Source organism: Hyperolius riggenbachi, chromosome 1 (genome assembly GCF_040937935.1).
Source record: "Hyperolius riggenbachi isolate aHypRig1 chromosome 1, aHypRig1.pri, whole genome shotgun sequence".
Classification (NCBI taxonomy): domain Eukaryota; kingdom Metazoa; phylum Chordata; class Amphibia; order Anura; family Hyperoliidae; genus Hyperolius; species Hyperolius riggenbachi.
In genome coordinates this window covers 126,365,866-126,384,051 of record NC_090646.1, presented here as the reverse complement: position 1 = coordinate 126,384,051, position 18,186 = coordinate 126,365,866, and the positions used below count along the sequence as shown (strand labels likewise).

The 18,186-nt window shown below is 44.3% G+C and overlaps 1 protein-coding gene across 1 annotated transcript in view; it reads left to right on the top strand.

Annotated features, from left to right (window-relative positions):
- Nucleotides 1-5,334: 5,334 nt before the first annotated feature.
- Nucleotides 5,335-18,186, top strand: part of GUF1 (GTP binding elongation factor GUF1) — a 79,039-nt gene continuing 66,187 nt past the window's right edge. The window contains exons 1-2 of the mRNA XM_068278528.1: nt 5,335-5,413; nt 15,320-15,625. Of these exons, the coding sequence (XP_068134629.1) occupies nt 15,425-15,625 (201 nt within the window). The 5' untranslated portion in view covers nt 5,335-5,413; nt 15,320-15,424. The remainder of the gene's footprint in view (nt 5,414-15,319; nt 15,626-18,186) is intronic.

The window sequence follows — 18,186 nt, the reverse complement described above, 5'->3', positions numbered from 1 at the left end:
CTTGGGATGCTGGCCTGAGCCCGACCTCCTCCTCCACATCAGGCCCCATCATCTCCTCAATGGCAGCCCTCAATAATCGCTCTGGCGCCGGACCGATGGACACAACGTTCTCCTCCGGGGAGGGCTGCTGCTGACCACTGGCTGCTGGGGTGAATGTTATAGCTTGTGTGGGGCGTTGGCTGTTGCTGTTGTTGGGAGTGCTGCTCACAGCGGAGGTCTCTGAGGAACTCATGGTGAGCTCATATAGTGGTTGACGGTGAGTGGAGTATTACTGATCCCAGCAATATACACACTGACTGGCAGAGTACGCAATGCTATATAGTGGTTGACGGTGAGTGAAGTACTACAGATCCCAGCAATATACACAGTGACTGGCAGTACAATGGTATGGGTGGGTGAGCAGAGTACTACAGATCCCAGCAATGCTATATAGTAATGGGGTGACTGAGTGAGCGGCAGTGTACTACTGATCCCAGCAATATTATACACACTGATTGTTAGAGTACGCAATGCTATATAGTAATGGGGTGACTGAGCGCCGGTGTACTAACAATCCTAGCAATATTATATACACTCAGTGGCAGAGTACACAATGCTATATAGTAATGGGGTGGCTGTCTGAGCGCCGGTGTACTAACGATCCCAGCAATATTATATACACTGAGTGGCAGAGTACACAATGCTAAGTAGCAACGGGGTGACTGAGCGTTGGTGTACTACAGATCCCAGCAATATTATATACACTGATTGGCAGAGTACACAATGCTAAGTAGCAATGGGGTGACTGAGCGTTGGTGTACTACAGATCCCAGCAATATATACACTGATTGGCAGAGTACACAATGCTAAATAGTAATGGGGTGACTGAGCGTTGGTGTACTACAGATCCCAGCAATATATACACTGATTGGCAGAGTACAGAATGCTAAATAGCAATGGGGTGACTGAGCGTTGGTGTACTACAGATCCCAGTAATATATATACACTGATTGGCAGCGTACACAATGTTTTATATAGTAATGGAGTGACTGAGCGTTGGTGCACTACAGATCCCAGCTATATATACACTGATTGGCAGCGTACACAATGCTTTATATAGTAATGGAGTGACTGAGCGTTGGTGTACTACAGATCCCAGTAATATATATACACTGATTGGCAGCGTACACGATGCTTTATATAGTAATGGAGTGACTGAGCGTTGGTGCACTACAGATCCCAGCTATATATACACTGATTGGCAGCGTACACAATGCTTTATATAGTAATGGAGTGACTGAGCGTTGGTGTACTACAGATCCCAGTAATATATATACACTGATTGGCAGCGTACACAATGCTTTATATAGTAATGGGGTGACTGAGCGTTGGTGTACTACAGATCCCAGCTATATATACTCTGATTGGCAGAGTACAGAATGCTAAATAGTAATGGGGTGACTGAGCGCCGGTGTACTACAGATCGCAGCAATATAACACTGATTGGCAGAGTACAGAATGCTAAATAGTAATGGGGTGACTGAGCGCCGGTGTACTACTGAACGCAGCAGCACACACACTGACTGGGGGGGACCCTGGCTAGCCTGGCTGGAGAGCGAGAGAGACTCTATCTAACCTGCCTGCCTACCCAAAGCTAATCCCACAGACAAATGTCGGGGAAATGACGCGGATCGGGTATTTATTTACCCGACTCACGTGACCCGTTCGGCCAATCAGAGCGCGTTCGGGCCGAACCACGTGACCCGTTCGGCCAATCACAGCGCTAGCCAAATGTTCGGGGGACCGTTCGGCCATGCGCTCGCAGTTCGGCAATATGGCCGAGCTTTTGCCCGAACACCATGAGGTGTTCGGCCGAGCCCGAACAGTGCACGAACACCAAAATGTCCGTGCAAATCCGAACAGTGGCGAACACTGTTCGCCCAACACTAGCTAGAAGTGAAAGCACCATAGTTGTCCTTTTAACTTTTAAAGGACAATTATCCTGATATTTTTTTCTTTTTTTTGGCTTAACATGTCAACTTTATTGGAGATAATGCAGTTTGATACAAGGCATTGAATTAACCGCACGCAGGCGGAAGATACTTTCTTTTGACAGGCTTGAGGGTTAATGGAGTGGAACAGTAGAAAAATATGTAGGAACTATAAAAGTGAGAAAGTCCAGAGAGGGATATCTTTAGTTAGCAGGATACGTTGACCAACAAGAGACATGTTATAACATAACAGTATAACAATAAACCCTAACAAACAGTGAACATTATATACATTAGGCAGCCGAATACCCCAAAAATCTACCCCCACCCTCCCACACTGTAGCAATATAAGCTGTGTAAAAAGCTAGTAGACAAATCAGGTTTTATAACGTGTATAACGTGAGTTGACCCAGGTATCCCATATGGCATGAAATTTACGTTCAGTCCCCCTGCGTGCATAGATGGCCTTATGGAAGGGAAGAACTAAATTCACTGCCCTCTTCCAGTCAATCAACTCAGGGACCTGGGGTTGTATCCAGTGCCTTGTAAGAACTTTGCGAGCTATATGCAAGACATTAAGGAGAAAAATTTTGGTGTACTTGTTGTGGGTGTCATGAGGAACCAAATTGAGTAAGCAGAGTTTGGGGTCAAGGGCAACTGAGCAGCCCATTTTGTCATTTAGGAATTTGACAATTTGCTGCCAAAAGATGTTTACCTCGGGGCAGGACCATATCATATGGTAAAAGGTGCCTTGGGACAGGGCACATTTAGGACATAGAGGTGAGTAACCAGTTCGAAATTTAGCTAGTCTAACCGGGGTAAGGTAGGCTCGATGTACCACATAGAGACTAAGTAGCCTGTCCGGAATGTGGGGGGAAACCCTAGCAGAATCTTCGAGGGCCCCCTCCCAATCTTCATCGGAGATCTCTCCAAGATCCTGCACCCACTGAGTTTTCCAGGCGAAGGCTCTACGAGTGGCACCAGATAGCATAATAGCTGCATATAGGGCTGATATTAACTGACTGGAAGAAGGGTCAATCACAAAGTTTAGTATGGCTGAGTCTGATAGAGAAGGTGGTAGCACAGTAAATTGGGTTCTAAGGGCGTGTGAGAGTTGCATGTAATAGAACTTCATAGATATTGGAAGTTGGAATGTGGTCGCCAGTTGTTCATAAGGAACAATGGAGCCAGAGTCAAGGACTTGGTATAGGTAAATGATGCCACGCTCCGACCATAGTCGACTATTAGGGAGCTTTCGAAGTTCAGGAAGGCCACGATTTTCCCACAGTGGAGTAAATTTCAGAGGGGCGTCTAACTCGAGGTACTTGTGTGCAGTATCCCATACCTTTAACGTTTGGTGAAAGGTTATTGGCAATTGCTTGGCATGGGGGGATTTTTTGGCTCCAGTGGCAATAACATTAGGGGGGTCCAAATGGCGAAGGGGGGGAATGTCATGCATAAGGGAGCATGTCCAATCTCTATTTATTGTTAGGTCGTGGTATATGTGTGATAATTGAGAGGCCAGATAGTATAGGTGACAGTTAGGAACTGCCAGGCCCCCTAAGTCCTTTGGGTTCTGTAGGGAGGTGAGAGAGAGGCGGTGCCTCGTGGAGCCCCAGATAAATTGAGTTAGGAGAGCATTTATTTTAGAGAAAGTGACATATGGGAGATAAATTGGGGCATTCCATGAGACGTAAAGTATCTTGGGCAGAAGCACCATTTTAAATAGGTTTGCTCGACCAGCTACATTAATGGGAAGTTTAGACCAGGCCAGGAATTTGGCAGTTATATATTGTAGTAAAGGTGACCAGTTTAAAGGGATGAAATCTTGTGGTATACGTGAGATTTTGATACCAAGGTATGTGATCTCTGATGCCCATTGAAGAGAAGAAGAGGCCTGAGACAGGGTTGGAGGAAACACATCATCAATGGGGAGAATGTAGGATTTGGACCAGTTGATGTATAGACCAGAGTATTGTCCAAAATTATCAATAAGGAAAAGAGCACGTTGAAGGGAGGGACCAGGGTCATTTAGGAATAAGAGCATGTCGTCCGCATATAGACTGATTTTATCAGTTTTGTTTGCTTTTACCAGACCTAGAATTTGGGGATCTTGTCTTATTAGAGCAGCAATGGGCTCGATCGCCAGGTCAAATAGAAGGGGAGACAGTGGGCAACCCTGTCTCGTGCCTCTGGATATAGGGAAGGCATCAGAGATCCAACCGTTGATTCGGATCCGGGCAAAGGGGTCGGTATAGAGAAGTTTAATCCAAGCAATAAAACGAGGGCCAATATTGAACGTGTATAGCGGCGGATCGGCGGGTAGCGGCGGTGATCGGGCACTGCACGCAGCTAGCAAAGTGCAGCAAAAAAAAAAAATGCAAATCGGCCCAGCGGGGCCTGAGCGGTGCCTCCCGGCGGCATAGCCCGTGCTCGGCACGGGCTTACCGCCAGGGAGGTTAAATCATGTGTGTATGATGATCTGCAGATCTCATAGACTATCATTGCAATTTGCAGGAATGGATTTTTGGCAGGAACAGATCTTTTGCAGATACTGATCTTTTGTGTCTGTACAGCATTTGTGTGTGCAGCATCTAGCAAAGATTTTTTTCTGATGTGGAGTTCAGCTCCATAGAAAAGACTGTGTAGAGTATGGCTCTCATACTACATGAAGGGTGGTAAGATTGGTCTGTGATCTTTCAGTTTCCAAAGACCATAGTCTGATGTGTGTATGCACCTTTAATGTGCAAATTGGAGGTAGCCAGATTTTACCTTGTGTGGTGAAAAGAGAAACATCCGAACTGGAAGTTGTAAGGATACTAAAAATTAATATTTGTTAGGAAATACAACATTTTTGACACCATTATTTTCTTTTAATGTAACATGGCAGTAAATTTACCAGCTTCTGTGTAATAAGCAAAACATAAGTATAAAGTCTCTGCCACACCTCTGATCACACCCCCAGCGCACACCTAGTCAAGCATACCATAAAGATTTCATAAGAAAAATATGTTGTTTAATAATTCAAACCACACTGGTCCTTTCTATCTTGGTTCATTTCACTTCATATTAACATTAGAAAATAGGAAATATATCAATTTAAAAGATGGGAATAAAGTTTAGAGCCAATTAAACACATTTTTTTTCAGTAGAGAAATACATATATTTACATAGAAAGAGGGACAAATGAGGAGGAAAGAGGGACAGAGCTCCCAAAGAGGGACTGTCCCTCCAAAAGAGGGACAGTTGGGAGCTATGCTGTTGAGCTCTCATTTTTCAGCGTTTGTTGCTTTTACAATCATTCAGCCTCGCCAGATGAATACTGCAGAATTGCCCTTTTAAATCTCTATGTGTGGCATTGCCGCTTGAAGAGCAGAGCATGCCGGGAGAAGCAGCCTCACATGGATTGCACTGCTGGGTAACTGTAGGACACAAGCAGGAAGGTAAGAGGTCGAGTGATAATGGTGCACAGCAAACAGCAGCAGCTGTTCTGTACAGTGTGCAGGAGATGGGACTGCACTGTGTGTGTTACATGTGCAGCGAGTGTCTCAGCTCTGGCAGGCACACTGTAACCTTGTGTAACAATCACTGGGACGTCATGTCTGCTGGATTCTACAGGCTGTACTCTCAGAACAGGGTGCTGGGTAATGTGTCACGTGGGGAAACTAAAGTTCGGGTACGTGACATTTGCTCTCAGTTATTTGTCAACTATTTGTGAACTTGCTGAAAAGTAAAACCAAACTAGGTTAAAGTGGACCTGTCACTAGAGGCATGCAGGAGTACCATTGCTATAGTTTTAGCGCTGGTGTACTATACACTATAGCTATAAACAATATATAGCTATGAACACAATAGCTCAAAGGACAACTGAAGTATAGAGAGGTATATGGAGGCTGCCATGTTTATTTCATTTTAAAGAGGATCTGTAACATCAAAAGATCCCCTGGGGGGTACTCACCTCGGGTGTGGGAAGCCTCCGGATCCTAATGAGGCTTCCCACGCCGTCCTCTGTCCCACGGAGGTCTCGCTGCAGTCCTCCGTACAAGATGACGTCATTATTTACCTTCCCGGCTCCTGCGCAGGCGCTCTGACGGCTGTCGGCTCCGAACTACACGGAAATACCCGATCGCCGTCGGGTCTGCTCTATTGCGCAGGCGCAAGTTTCCGGCGCCTGCGCAGTAGAGCGGACCCGACTGAGATCGGGTATTTCCGTGTAGTTCGGAGCGGAAAGCAGCCACAGCGCCCCTGCTGGAGCCAGCAAAGGTAAATATTGATTTTACAGTTGGGCCTGTCGCCGGCTGTTCGGAGGGCTGCAGCGAGACCCCCGTGGGACAGAGGACGGCGTGGGAAGCCTCATTAAGATCCCGAGGCTTCCACCCGAGGTGAGTACCAGGGGATCTTTTTGAGGTTAGGACTAACCAGCAAGCTCATGGGGACCCAGAACTCATTGGAGTGTGTAAGGGACTACAATGGTCCTAAAAGCCCCCTTACTAAGATGTTAAGAAAAACAAAAATTTGCTTTCCTAAAACAGAAAGAATTTGCGATAATTCAGGTTGGAGTGAGCTCAAGATGTCTCCCAGAGCACCACTGCTGAATATATGCAAATTAACCATTGTACCCTTAGAAGCTAAACACACCTCCAGAACCGCTGGAATGCAATGATGTGTCAGCTTGTTAAATTGTACAGAGCCATAATAATCCAACATCTGGGTCACCATGAGCTTGCTGGTTAGTCTGTACCTCTCGGTTTACAAGCCCTACTCCATAGAGCCAAATTAATCCATGCCATGCACTGATGAGGATCAAACAATCCGAAACAGTCTGTATGCATGTTGGATTATTATGGCTCTGTACAATTTAACAAGCTGACACATCATTGCATTCCAGCGGTTCTGGAGGTGTGTTTAGCTTCTGAGGGTACAATGGTTAATTTGCATATATTCAGCAGTGGTGCTCTGGGAGACATCTCAAGCTCACTCCAACCTGAATTATCGCAAATTCTTTCTGTTTTAGGAAGGCAAATTTTTGTTTTTCTTAACATCTTAGTAAGGGGGCTTTTAGGACCATTGTAGTCCCTTACACACTCCAATGAGTTCTGGGTCACCATGAGCTTGCTGGTTAGTCTGTACCTCTCGGTTTACAAGCCCTACTCCATAGAGCCAAATTAATCCATGCCATGCACTGATGAGGATCAAACAATCCGAAACAGTCTGTATGCATGTTGGATTATTATGGCTCTGTACAATTTAACAAGCTGACACATCATTGCATTCCAGCGGTTCTGGAGGTGTGTTTAGCTTCTAAGGGTACAATGGTTAATTTGCATATATTCAGCAGTGGTGCTCTGGGAGACATCTTGAGCTCACTCTAACCTGAATTATCGCAAATTCTTTCTGTTTTAGGAAAGCAAATTTTTGTTTTTGAGGTTACAGAGTCTCTTTAAGAAATACCAGGTACTATTCCGTTAGCCGGGTGTAACCACTAGGTGGCGTTAATTATGATTCCCCCTCCAGGCCGCCATGGATAGTAGGGAAAAATGTAACTGCTGCAAGCGTGGTTGCTCCCGGCTAACGGAAAATAACCAAATACCAGTTGCCTGGCAGCCCTGCTGGCTATTTGGCTGCAGTAGTGTCTGAAGTACACCAGAAACAAGCATGCAGCTAATCTTGTCAGATCTGACAATAATGTCAGAAACACCTGATCTGCATATGCTTTTTCAGGGTCTATAGCTGAAAGTATTAGAGGCAGGGGTTCAGCAGGATAGCCAGGTAACTGGTATTGCTTAAAAGGAAATAAACATGGCAGCTTCCGTATACCAATCACTTCAGATGTCTGAATGGTGGGGATTGAAGTAGGACAAGTGTGCAGCCAGCAAAACTCCCGTGATTGTACCAAGTCAGTGGTGCTAGGTCCACACTATGCTGGATTGGCAATGTGGACGTTCAAAGTGGATCTAATCCATGCTCTACATTTTGGTATCTGTGGTGCTGTTTGACAAAGGACAGACTGAGGTGGAACATTTAACTGGTCTATTCGTAATAATTGTGGTTATAGTGTATTAAAATGGGAAACATAATAAAAAAGTAAACAGACTTCAAGAGGCACTGTAGTGACATATGGTAGAATGTAGTTGAATTATTTAGGATACCCACTTTTGAATTATCCTGGTTTCAGCATCGAAAACACTTCCGATAGCTATATATTACTGTATGCTGGTATGTAACCCCACCCTCCCAGTGATGTCACTGCCTAGGTTGTTTAGGTTTGCACATTTTCATCCCAGAGCATTCTGGGAGACCAGGTATTATTTCTACTGTCTTCTGAACACTGACTATACAAATATTCTGCAGAGCTGCACATGGCAGGGCTAAATAGGTCACCACCCATGATAAAGTTCAGAATCTATTAGTAAATCAGGCTGAGGAAACATTTTACAACGGACAGTGACTAAATAACGTCTAAAATAAAAATATAATCAATTTATTGTTTGTTCTTTTCAGTTCAGTTCCTCTTTAAAGTGAACCTGAGACGAAAGCTGTCTCAGGTTTTATATTCACCTGGGGCTTCCTCCAGCCCCCTTGAAGCCAATCAATTCCTCGCTGTCTTTCTGGGCCACTCCTGTCCCCCGCTGGACGGCCCAGTATTCTGTCCAGTTGCGCTTGCGGCCGGGAGAATCTGCCGATGCGCAACCCGGACAGAATACCGGGCTGTCCAGCGGTGGACATGGGGCTGGAGGAAGCCCCAGGTGAGTTTAAAACCTGAGACAACTTAAAGAGAGACTGCAACTATTTAAAATACCTGTTGTTATTCAGCAGGCAGCTTCAGCATTACAATCCAAACTGATTTGCTGCATCCCCCGTCAGAACAAGGTTTTTATCCCCATGAAATTCCAGGGCAAAATTCCACAACTTTTCAGTTCGTGAATTTTGTTGCCCGGGGGATGCAGAGCTGTGTGCTGTAGCTTTGCCTCTTATCCAGCCAATCTCCGCCTCTCCCTGCCCCTCTCACTGAAAGAAGACTGAGAGGGGAGAGGTGGAGATTGACTGAAGCAGAGGCAGAGCTACTGCGCAAAGCTCTGCCTCTACTCGGAAGGATAGCAGATTTTTGCTCCGGGGATTTCGGGGGGATTAAGACCTCGTTCTGCCGCGGGGATGCAACAAATCAGTTTGGATTATAATGCCGAAGCTGCCTGCTGAATAAAAACAGGTATTCTAAATCGCTTCGGACTCTAAGTCTCAGGTTCACTTTAATGTGGGGTGAAAGTGGAATACAAACATTAAACACCATAGGGCTGGTCTGATGTCATTTGAAAGCATATTTACATTTCACTGAAGCTGAGATCATTGTTGGCTGCAGGACAAATTATTACAGCCCATACATATTATAATTCCTCATTCACAGCTAAAATCAAAAACACAAAAGCACACAAAAAGCAAAACGCTTTTTTCCCCCTCCTGGTGCTCCATTGCGTGCTGCGTTTCTGGTAAAAGCGCTTTTCCAGAGCAGTTTTGTAATTTACTCCCTAATGCAAGTCAGGAAGTGAACTCTTTGACCCGGAAAAGAATAAATACAATATATTTATTCTAGAAAACACAATTGCCGTATAAAGCGGTTTTGTGAGCATTTAGCGCTCTTCCTATACCATCCATTAGAGCAAAAACGCCCCAAAAATGGTCCAGGCACTGCTTTGCTGAACAGACAGCGCATGAACTGCGCTGATATGAACCTTCTCATAGAGATTTATTGCACGAGCGTTATGTGGGCGATTTTAAAAATTGCTCGCACTTGAAAAAAGGCCAAAAGCCCCTGGTGTGAACCAGCCCTCAATGTCGCCTAACGGGACAGATGTTTTCTCCTGACACTCAAAGTGATCCTCCAAGATGGATGCTGGCCGAGTGGTCTGGGGGCACCGGGGGCTGCTGTACACACTCTGGGTTTTTGACATTAGCAGTTAATCCCGGCCTAATTTCATCTGGCGTGTATGTGGGCCTATAGTGAGGGAAAATTCTCCGCTCTACAAATTAGCAGCAAAGTGAAGTGATATTGTTTTGAGCTATTTAGTTTTAAGATGAAACTTGAGTTTCATCCCTCTTCGAATACATGTCAGTAGCATTTTAGGGGTGTGTACATACATGCAATTTTTTTTTTCCTTTTTTTTTTTCTTTTTCTTTTGCCAATATTTCCAATTTTACCACCACCATGTAGTATGAGAGCTCACCTGCACAATTTGTTCATAGTATTCAAAACCGTTGGACCTCATATTACATGGAAGTGGTAAAATTGGCGACTCGTGCAGTATTGGGAACAACTTTCAGCTGCCCAGTTTACTAGTGAGGTGTCTAGACCCTAGGTTCTCACCGTGTGGTACGCGTACCCCAGGGGGTACTTCTAATGATTCCAGGGGGTACTCGGACTTGATATACATAACCAAGAATAACAAATTTTAGAGTTTTAGAAAATAATAAATCTCATTTAAACAACACCAAATTAGTATTTTAGCTAATTATAAGCAATAGTAAATGCTTGGAAATAGTAATAGAACCAATTATCATGTACTACGATTCAATATATATTTGTCAAGGGGTACTTGTGATAATGTTTACTATGTTAGGGGGAACTTGGTGAGTACAGGGTTTTAAAAGGGGTACATAACAATAAAATGTTGAGAAACACTGGTCTAGACTCTCAATCACCCATTTGAAGGTCACTGCTTCCCCTGAGGGATGGTAGGAGGAGAAGGATGAGAGTGTTGAAAAAAATAAGCGGAGACCAAGATCCAGAGTGGGACTCCGAGGTAAGTGCAGGTCTTCCTCCACACAGGTAAGTTAAGCTTTAAAGGACAACTGAAGCAAGAGGAATATGGAAACCGCCATATTTATTTCCTTTTAAAGAGAATCTGTATTGTTAAAATCACACAAAAGTAAACATACCAGTGCGTTAGGGGACATCCCCTATTACCCTCTGTTACAATTTCGCCGCTCCTCGCCGCATTAAAAGTGGTTAAAAACAGTTTTAAAAAGTTTGTTTATAAACAAACAAAATGGCCACCAAAACAGGAAGTAGGTTGATGTACTGTATGTCCACACATAGAAAATACAACCATACACAAGCAGGCTGTATACACCCTTCCTTTTGAATCTCAAGAGATCATTTGTGTGTTTCTTTCCCCCTGCAGCTATCTTCCGCTGAAGTTTCAGGCTGTTTCTTCCTGCAGAGTGCAGACAGCTCTGCCTGTATGTAATTCCTCAGTATGTGAAAGCCTTGCCAGCTCAGAGGAGGATTTATCCAGCTTGTAAAAGATAAGAGAGCAGAGAGAAGCTGCACTAATCTAAATAACACACAGGCAGTGTGCAGAGAGGGGCCTGGAGGGGGGAGATGCATCACAGAACCACAACACTGAAGAACTTGGCAGCCTTCCAGACACAGGCTGACAAGTCTGACAAGAGAGAGATAAGTTGATTTATTACAGAGATGGTGATAGTAGAACGTGCTGCAGTAAGCCAGAACACATTAGAATAGCTTTTGGAACTTGTAGGATGATAAAAAACAGGATGCAATTTTTGTTACGGAGTCTCTTTAAGCAATACCAGTTGCCTGGCAGTTCTGTTGATCCTCTGCCTCTAATACTTTTAGGCATGGACCCTGAACAAGCATGCTGCAGATCAGATTTGTATGATTGTTTCTGGTGTTATTCAGACACTACTGCAGCCAATAGATCAGCAGGGCATCCAGGCAACTGGTATTGTTTAAAAACAAATAAATGTCAGCCTCCGTATGCTACTCACTTCAGTTATCCTTTAACCTCCCTGGCGGTACAATTCTGTCTGGAATTAGTCAAAAGCGGGACAATTTTTATCAAGAATTTTAGGGCCTCCGATACTTACATATTTTGCTGGACCATATATTATACCCCCATTGGAGATTTAAGTAACGCTTGATGTGCTTTTGTTAATGAGGTGTGTTTCAAACCAGTGCAGGCAGAGGCAGTTGGGAGGCTACTTGAATATTATTCAGGTTGAAAATCTGGCTGTATCCTATAAAAGACGGTTCATTAATGTTGAGGGATTCACTTTTTGATCTGATATTCAGACAATAGGTACGAAGGAGGCACTCCACTGGTGAATTAAACTTGCGTTTAATAAAGTAGCTTAACACGACATGTTTCAGGGTTTCCCCTTTCCTCAGGTGTATAAGCACCCTCCAGAACACAGCACATACATATACATCTCAAAGCACCACACCCATCTTCAAGACTCCACCCACTTGGTCACATGACCGTGGAGTCCAGTGATAGTCCAAATTAACCCTTTCGGGTGCAAATCTAAATTAACCCTTTCGGGTAAGTCCATTATTCCTTACTGGGCACTACACTCATGGTCTCTACCCACTAAACACACCTAGTAAACATAGTTTAAGCAAACATTTTGCAATCCAAACATAGATATACATAGAATACATACAGCTTAGCCACTACAGTTTTGAACTCACTGCCCCAGGGATACGCTTGCTCCCTCTCGTTGTTGATCTGATATTCACATTGGACACGGGTAACATGCAGGAATCTGAGCATCCAAAGAACTGCCGTGCAGATGGTGATTTGTTATGTGAACTGGTAATGAGATCCTTAGCACTGGGGCCAGGAAAAGATTCACTAGCACTAGAGGTGACATCAACCACCCCCCCCCCCCCCCAAATTGTGCTCGCCCCAGTATAGGTAGCACATGTGCATCCAGTAAGAGAACATGTAAGGAATGTAACGAAAAAAGTTTCCCTATGGGGGTACTTACCTCGGGAGGATCCTCTGGATCCTAATGAGGCTTCCTCCGTCCCTCCGTTCCAGTGCTGTTGGCCACCGATTTAACTCACCAAAATATGTCAGAATAAAAGCCTGGTAGACATTTTACATATACATAAAAGACTGGAACACAAATTTGTTGAATTAATTAAATTCATGACTAAACTTTAAAAATTGTGCAACTGAACAAATAAGGCAGGCAAAGAGTAGTCAAAATCCAGGCAAACAATCGGTGCTTTTAAATAAGCTTATCTGCCATCTCTGCCATGGCATTCAGGTGACACGGGAGAGATCAACTTACAACTTGTGATTAGAGACAAACGAGGAGGCTAAACTCTCTCTATAAACATGCACGCGTGTGTGTCTATGTATGTATGTGTGTGTATGTGTATGTGTATATATATATATATATATATATATATATATATATATATATATATATATATATATATATATATATATATATATATATATATATATATATATATATATTGTACAGAGGGGCTGCAGCACAAAACAGGAAAACAGTGACAGGGGCTCTTGGTTACGCTTTAACGCGCTTAAGCTCACCAACTGCGCCAAAGTGTCCCTAATCTGGTGAGTCCTACTCTACCATGCAAAATGCCAGTTTTTATAAGCAGTCTAGTGGGAACTAAACCAAAAACCCTAAAATGTCAACTAGATGGGAAAAAAGGAAATTAAAAACACCTCACCCTTCACCTAGCTACCAAACGAACTCTCTTAACATGTGCAAAGCACTCATTTATATACTTAACTGTGCTAGAGGTGGGCGTGGTCATGCAGGCTCACAGGGGAAAATTATAAATAAATTACCAAGGGGTGAGCAGCACAAACCAAATTTTTTTATGCAATTCTATGCAAAGCATGCACGCAGCGCTGGAGGTCCCCAGACTCCATAAGAAATATATAAGTACAGAGGGGCTGCAGCACACAACAGGAAAACAGTGACAGGGGCTCTTGGTTACGCTTTAACGCGCTTAAGCTCACCAACTGCGCCAAAGTGTCCCCAATCTGGTGAGTCCTACTCTACCATGCAAAATGCCAGTTTTTATAAGCAGTCTGTTGTGTGCTGCAGACCCTCTGTACTTATATATTTCTTATGGAGTCTGGGGACCTCCAGCGCTGCGTGCATGCTTTGCATAGAATTGCATACAAATATTTGGTTTGTGCTGCTCACCCCTTGGTAATTTATTTATAATTTTCCCCTGTGAGCCTGCATGACCACGCCCACCTCTAGCACAGTTAAGTATATAAATGAGTGCTTTGCACATGTTAAGAGAGTTCGTTTGGTAGCTAGGTGAAGGGTGAGGTGTTTTTAATTTCCTTTTTTCCCATCTAGTTGACATTTTAGGGTTTTTGGTTTAGTTCCCACTAGACTGCTTATAAAAACTGGCATTTTGCATGGTAGAGTAGGACTCACCAGATTGGGGACACTTTGGCGCAGTTGGTGAGCTTAAGCGCGTTAAAGCGTAACCAAGAGCCCCTGTCACTGTTTTCCTGTTGTGTGCTGCAGCCCCTCTGTACTTATATATTTCTTATGGAGTCTGGGGACCTCCAGCGCTGCGTGCATGCTTTGCATAGAATTGCATAAAAAAATTTGGTTTGTGCTGCTCACCCCTTGGTTATATATATATATATATATATTACATTTTTCACACAGGCTCTCTTCACTGTGTGGACATCTTCAGGTCCACTTTAAAAATTAGCCCCGCCGCGTGACGTCATGCCGCCGCTCTGATTGACCGCCGGGTCCCCGTAAGAATAGCAGAGATATGGGGATCTTAGTGGCCGGACAAGTGCAGCTGCTGCTGGGGGGGGAGGGGGGGAGAGAGAGAGAGAGATGGGTCACGTGGGCTGCCGGGCCCCCGCAAGATTGCCGGGGATATTGTGATCCCGACGGCCCCACAATACAGGCACACTTTGGGGGACAGATGCAGGAGTCCCGCTGAGCAGCGCCGATCGGCGTGTGGGACTCCTGTATGCAGCCACAGCAGTTTTTTCACTGCCCCTGAGCTCGGGCTTGCCTGTAGCAGCTGCTTTTTCCTACCCCGAGCTCAGGTCGGGGTTCGCCAGGAGGGTTAAAGAAGGACTACAGCCAGGTCTGTCGCAAAGGTCATGCGACAATAGTATGTAACTGCATATGTCTCATTTGCCTCCACAAAGACTTTACAAGAAACAAGAGCTGGCATGCTCTGTCGGGCCACCAAGCAAAGCTGCAGTTTGGCCTAGGGTTCCTTAGGGTATAAAACTCCCCCTGTAGCAGCCATGTTATTTGACTGACAGACCATAGTCCGATGCCACGGCCTTGAATGGCGGGCGTAGGGAAAATTGTATCAGGGACCTATACTGTCACCTATACTGCCCCATGGCCTTCGCAAGATCCGTGGCTGGCGGTTTCCTTCAAATATAAGTACATAACACTTTAAATATTCACTGTCAAATCTTCTCACAGATACAGGTATTATTCCTCAAAAGGTGTGCAGTATATATGCATGTAGATTGTCACCCATTAAAAGGATTCTTGTCTTTCAGATGAAGCTTTATAGATGTGAATAATGAACACCAGCCAGCATAACTGTGCTACAGGATGTGCTGCATCTATGAAGGCTTTGCCAGGTGATCCAGGGCTGCTTGTAGATGGTATTTGGAGAGATGTTCCCTTTAAGGCCAAGTTGCACTGTAAGATGCCTGCGCCTATGCAAGTATGCAAGTCATACATTGTTCAGACTGCTGTCTACTCGAAGATGGATTGGAGCTACTCTCTGGGACAACCGCTGCTTATTACAAACCTGGCAGCCTATACATCTGAATCAGGCTCTTCCATATTGTACTAGAAAGGTAACAAACAAATGTGGCATTATGAGATAAACCTGGTCGATACAGTATAGTACCAAGACTAGTTAGAACCTGTCAGTGTTCACATTGTTCATTGCAAAAGTTACAAAACTCAGTGATTTCTGTATGTAAATGAGGCAATCCAATTCAGCCAAGGTTCTCCTGAAAAGTAAATAGTAACAAAATACTTTTATCTGACTGTACAAACAACCCTGCTAACAAGAGCATGCCCAAAATAATAAAAATTATTTTTGTTGGGAGCTGAATGAACCAGATTTTATGTCACACTGATATAAATGCTGTCTTCACAAATTCGGAGTTAAAACTGAACCCATTTATGATCCGTTTATGATCTATGAACCATTGGTGCTATGCATACAATTATCTCAAGGTTATTTTTAGTTTAGGTTTGCTTTGTTTTATTCTTGGACATTGTGTTTACATATGAATGAGTGGCTCATATCAGCATTTTGTTTACCATCGCCTCGGAAGCTTACCGATGACATGATTAAGGCTATGCATATGCTGTACAATGTGTTTAATAGATTAGACCATAGATTCTGTATTCATATTAAACACATGATAATCTTAAACTAGGGCATTTCACAATAATATTTGGTCAAAATATTGATCAGGCATTGGTTGGCAATGCCTGTTCTTTGCATGAATGATGTTGGCCACAGAGCAGGGATGAGGGCAGCATTGGTACATTTTACCCTTGTACTGCATTGGACAGTACAAAGTGAATGATGACGACATGGTTGTCTGGACAAGATTTCTGCTGAATTTCAGGCTTTAGATTCCATAAATGGCCCACCAAACCTGGGCGGGATTATTTCAAGAATGTCTGCCACTAGGTGTTTAGGATTTGCCACTGGCACAGGTCATATCCGATTGTGAGAAGTTTGTTAATTACTCGCTCTGTGATTGCAGTTTCTGCAGAAAGAGTGCGAATTTACTAAGCTTTAAAGGTAACCTGCCGTGATAAAGATATGGAGGCTGCCATATTTATTTCATTTTAAATAATACCAGTTGCCTGGCAGTCCTGCTGATCTCTTTGGCTGCAGAACCACCACACACCAGAAACTAGCATGCCGCTAATAGGATCACGCTTGAGTCAGAAAATCGGATCTAATTGCTTGTTCAGGGAGTATGGCTGTAAGTATTAGAGGCAGAGGATCAGCGGCACAGCGTGGCAACTTGCATTGTTGTAAAGTAAATCATGTCAGCCTCCATATCTGTCTTACCTCTGATTCCCTTTAAATATGCCATTATATGATCAAGGTTAGGGCTGCAGTATTTTACCTCCAAATGGGCAGACATATTTTGCTGGACCATATATTGGAGACGTTAAATAATGCATGATGTGCTTTTGTTTATAAGGTGTATTTCAAACCAGTGCAGGCAGAGGCAGTTGGGAGGCTACTTGAACATTATACAGGCTGAAAATCTGGCAGTATCCTATAAAAGATGGTTCATTAATGTTGAGGGATTCACTGTTTGATCTGATATTCACATTGGACTTGGGTAACGTGCAGCAGTAATCGGAGCATCCAAAGAACTTACTGCACAGAGGGTGATCTGTTATATGAACTGGTAAAGGGATCCTTACCAGCAGGGCCTGGAAAAGATTCTCCAGCACTAGAGGTGGCATCAACCCCTCCCCCCCCCCCCCCCCCCAAATTGTGCTCGCCCCAGTATAGGTAGCACATGTGCATCCAGTAAGAGAATCTTTAAGGAATGTAACGAAAAAAATTCCCCTATGGGGCACTTACCTTGGAAGGATCCTCTGGATCCTAATGAGGTTTCCTCCATCCCAGCGCTGTTCGCCACTGAAAATCCACCGACTGTTGGTGGTACTGTGCTCCAGGATCATAACAATCTGCTACTGCACCTGCACAAGGCTCACACAGGAACCCCGGAGAATCTTTGTCGGCTGACCGCTGGAATGGAGGAACGGAGGTGGACGGGGAAAGCCTCATTAGGATCCAGAGGCTTCTCCCTTTGGGAGGGAGGTACCCCCAGGGGCACTTTTTTTTTTTTCTTATAGATTCTCTTTAAGTAGTGTATATTTTGGACTATAAGACTCACTTTTTCTTCCCCCAAAAGTATGTGGGGAGGGAAAAACTCACTGTGTCTTATAGTCCAAATGCAGGGAGTTCCTGACTTGTGAACGCCTGTGAATACGAACCTCCAACCCGCTGCAATGTAGGGGACTCCCTGTACTGTGCCTATGCATAAGACACAAAGGGGCATAGACCAGGAGAGGAGGGGGACCAAAGATGCATAGAGGAGGAAACCAGGACTGAGGGAGACACATGGGGACACAGCAGGACACGGGGAGACACGACGTACAAGGTGGCATGAGGTACAAAGTGGGCGTAATCCACAAGATGCCCCTTCACCATGGATGCACCAGGTTTAGTATGTATATTTCTTTCCCATGGATTTTGTCCTCTAAGCCGAGGTGCGTCTTATGGCCAGGAGCGTCTTATAGTCCGAAAAATACGGTTGGTTGCCGCCCCAGTATAAGTAGCCAGATGTGTCCCCAGTATTCGGAAGAC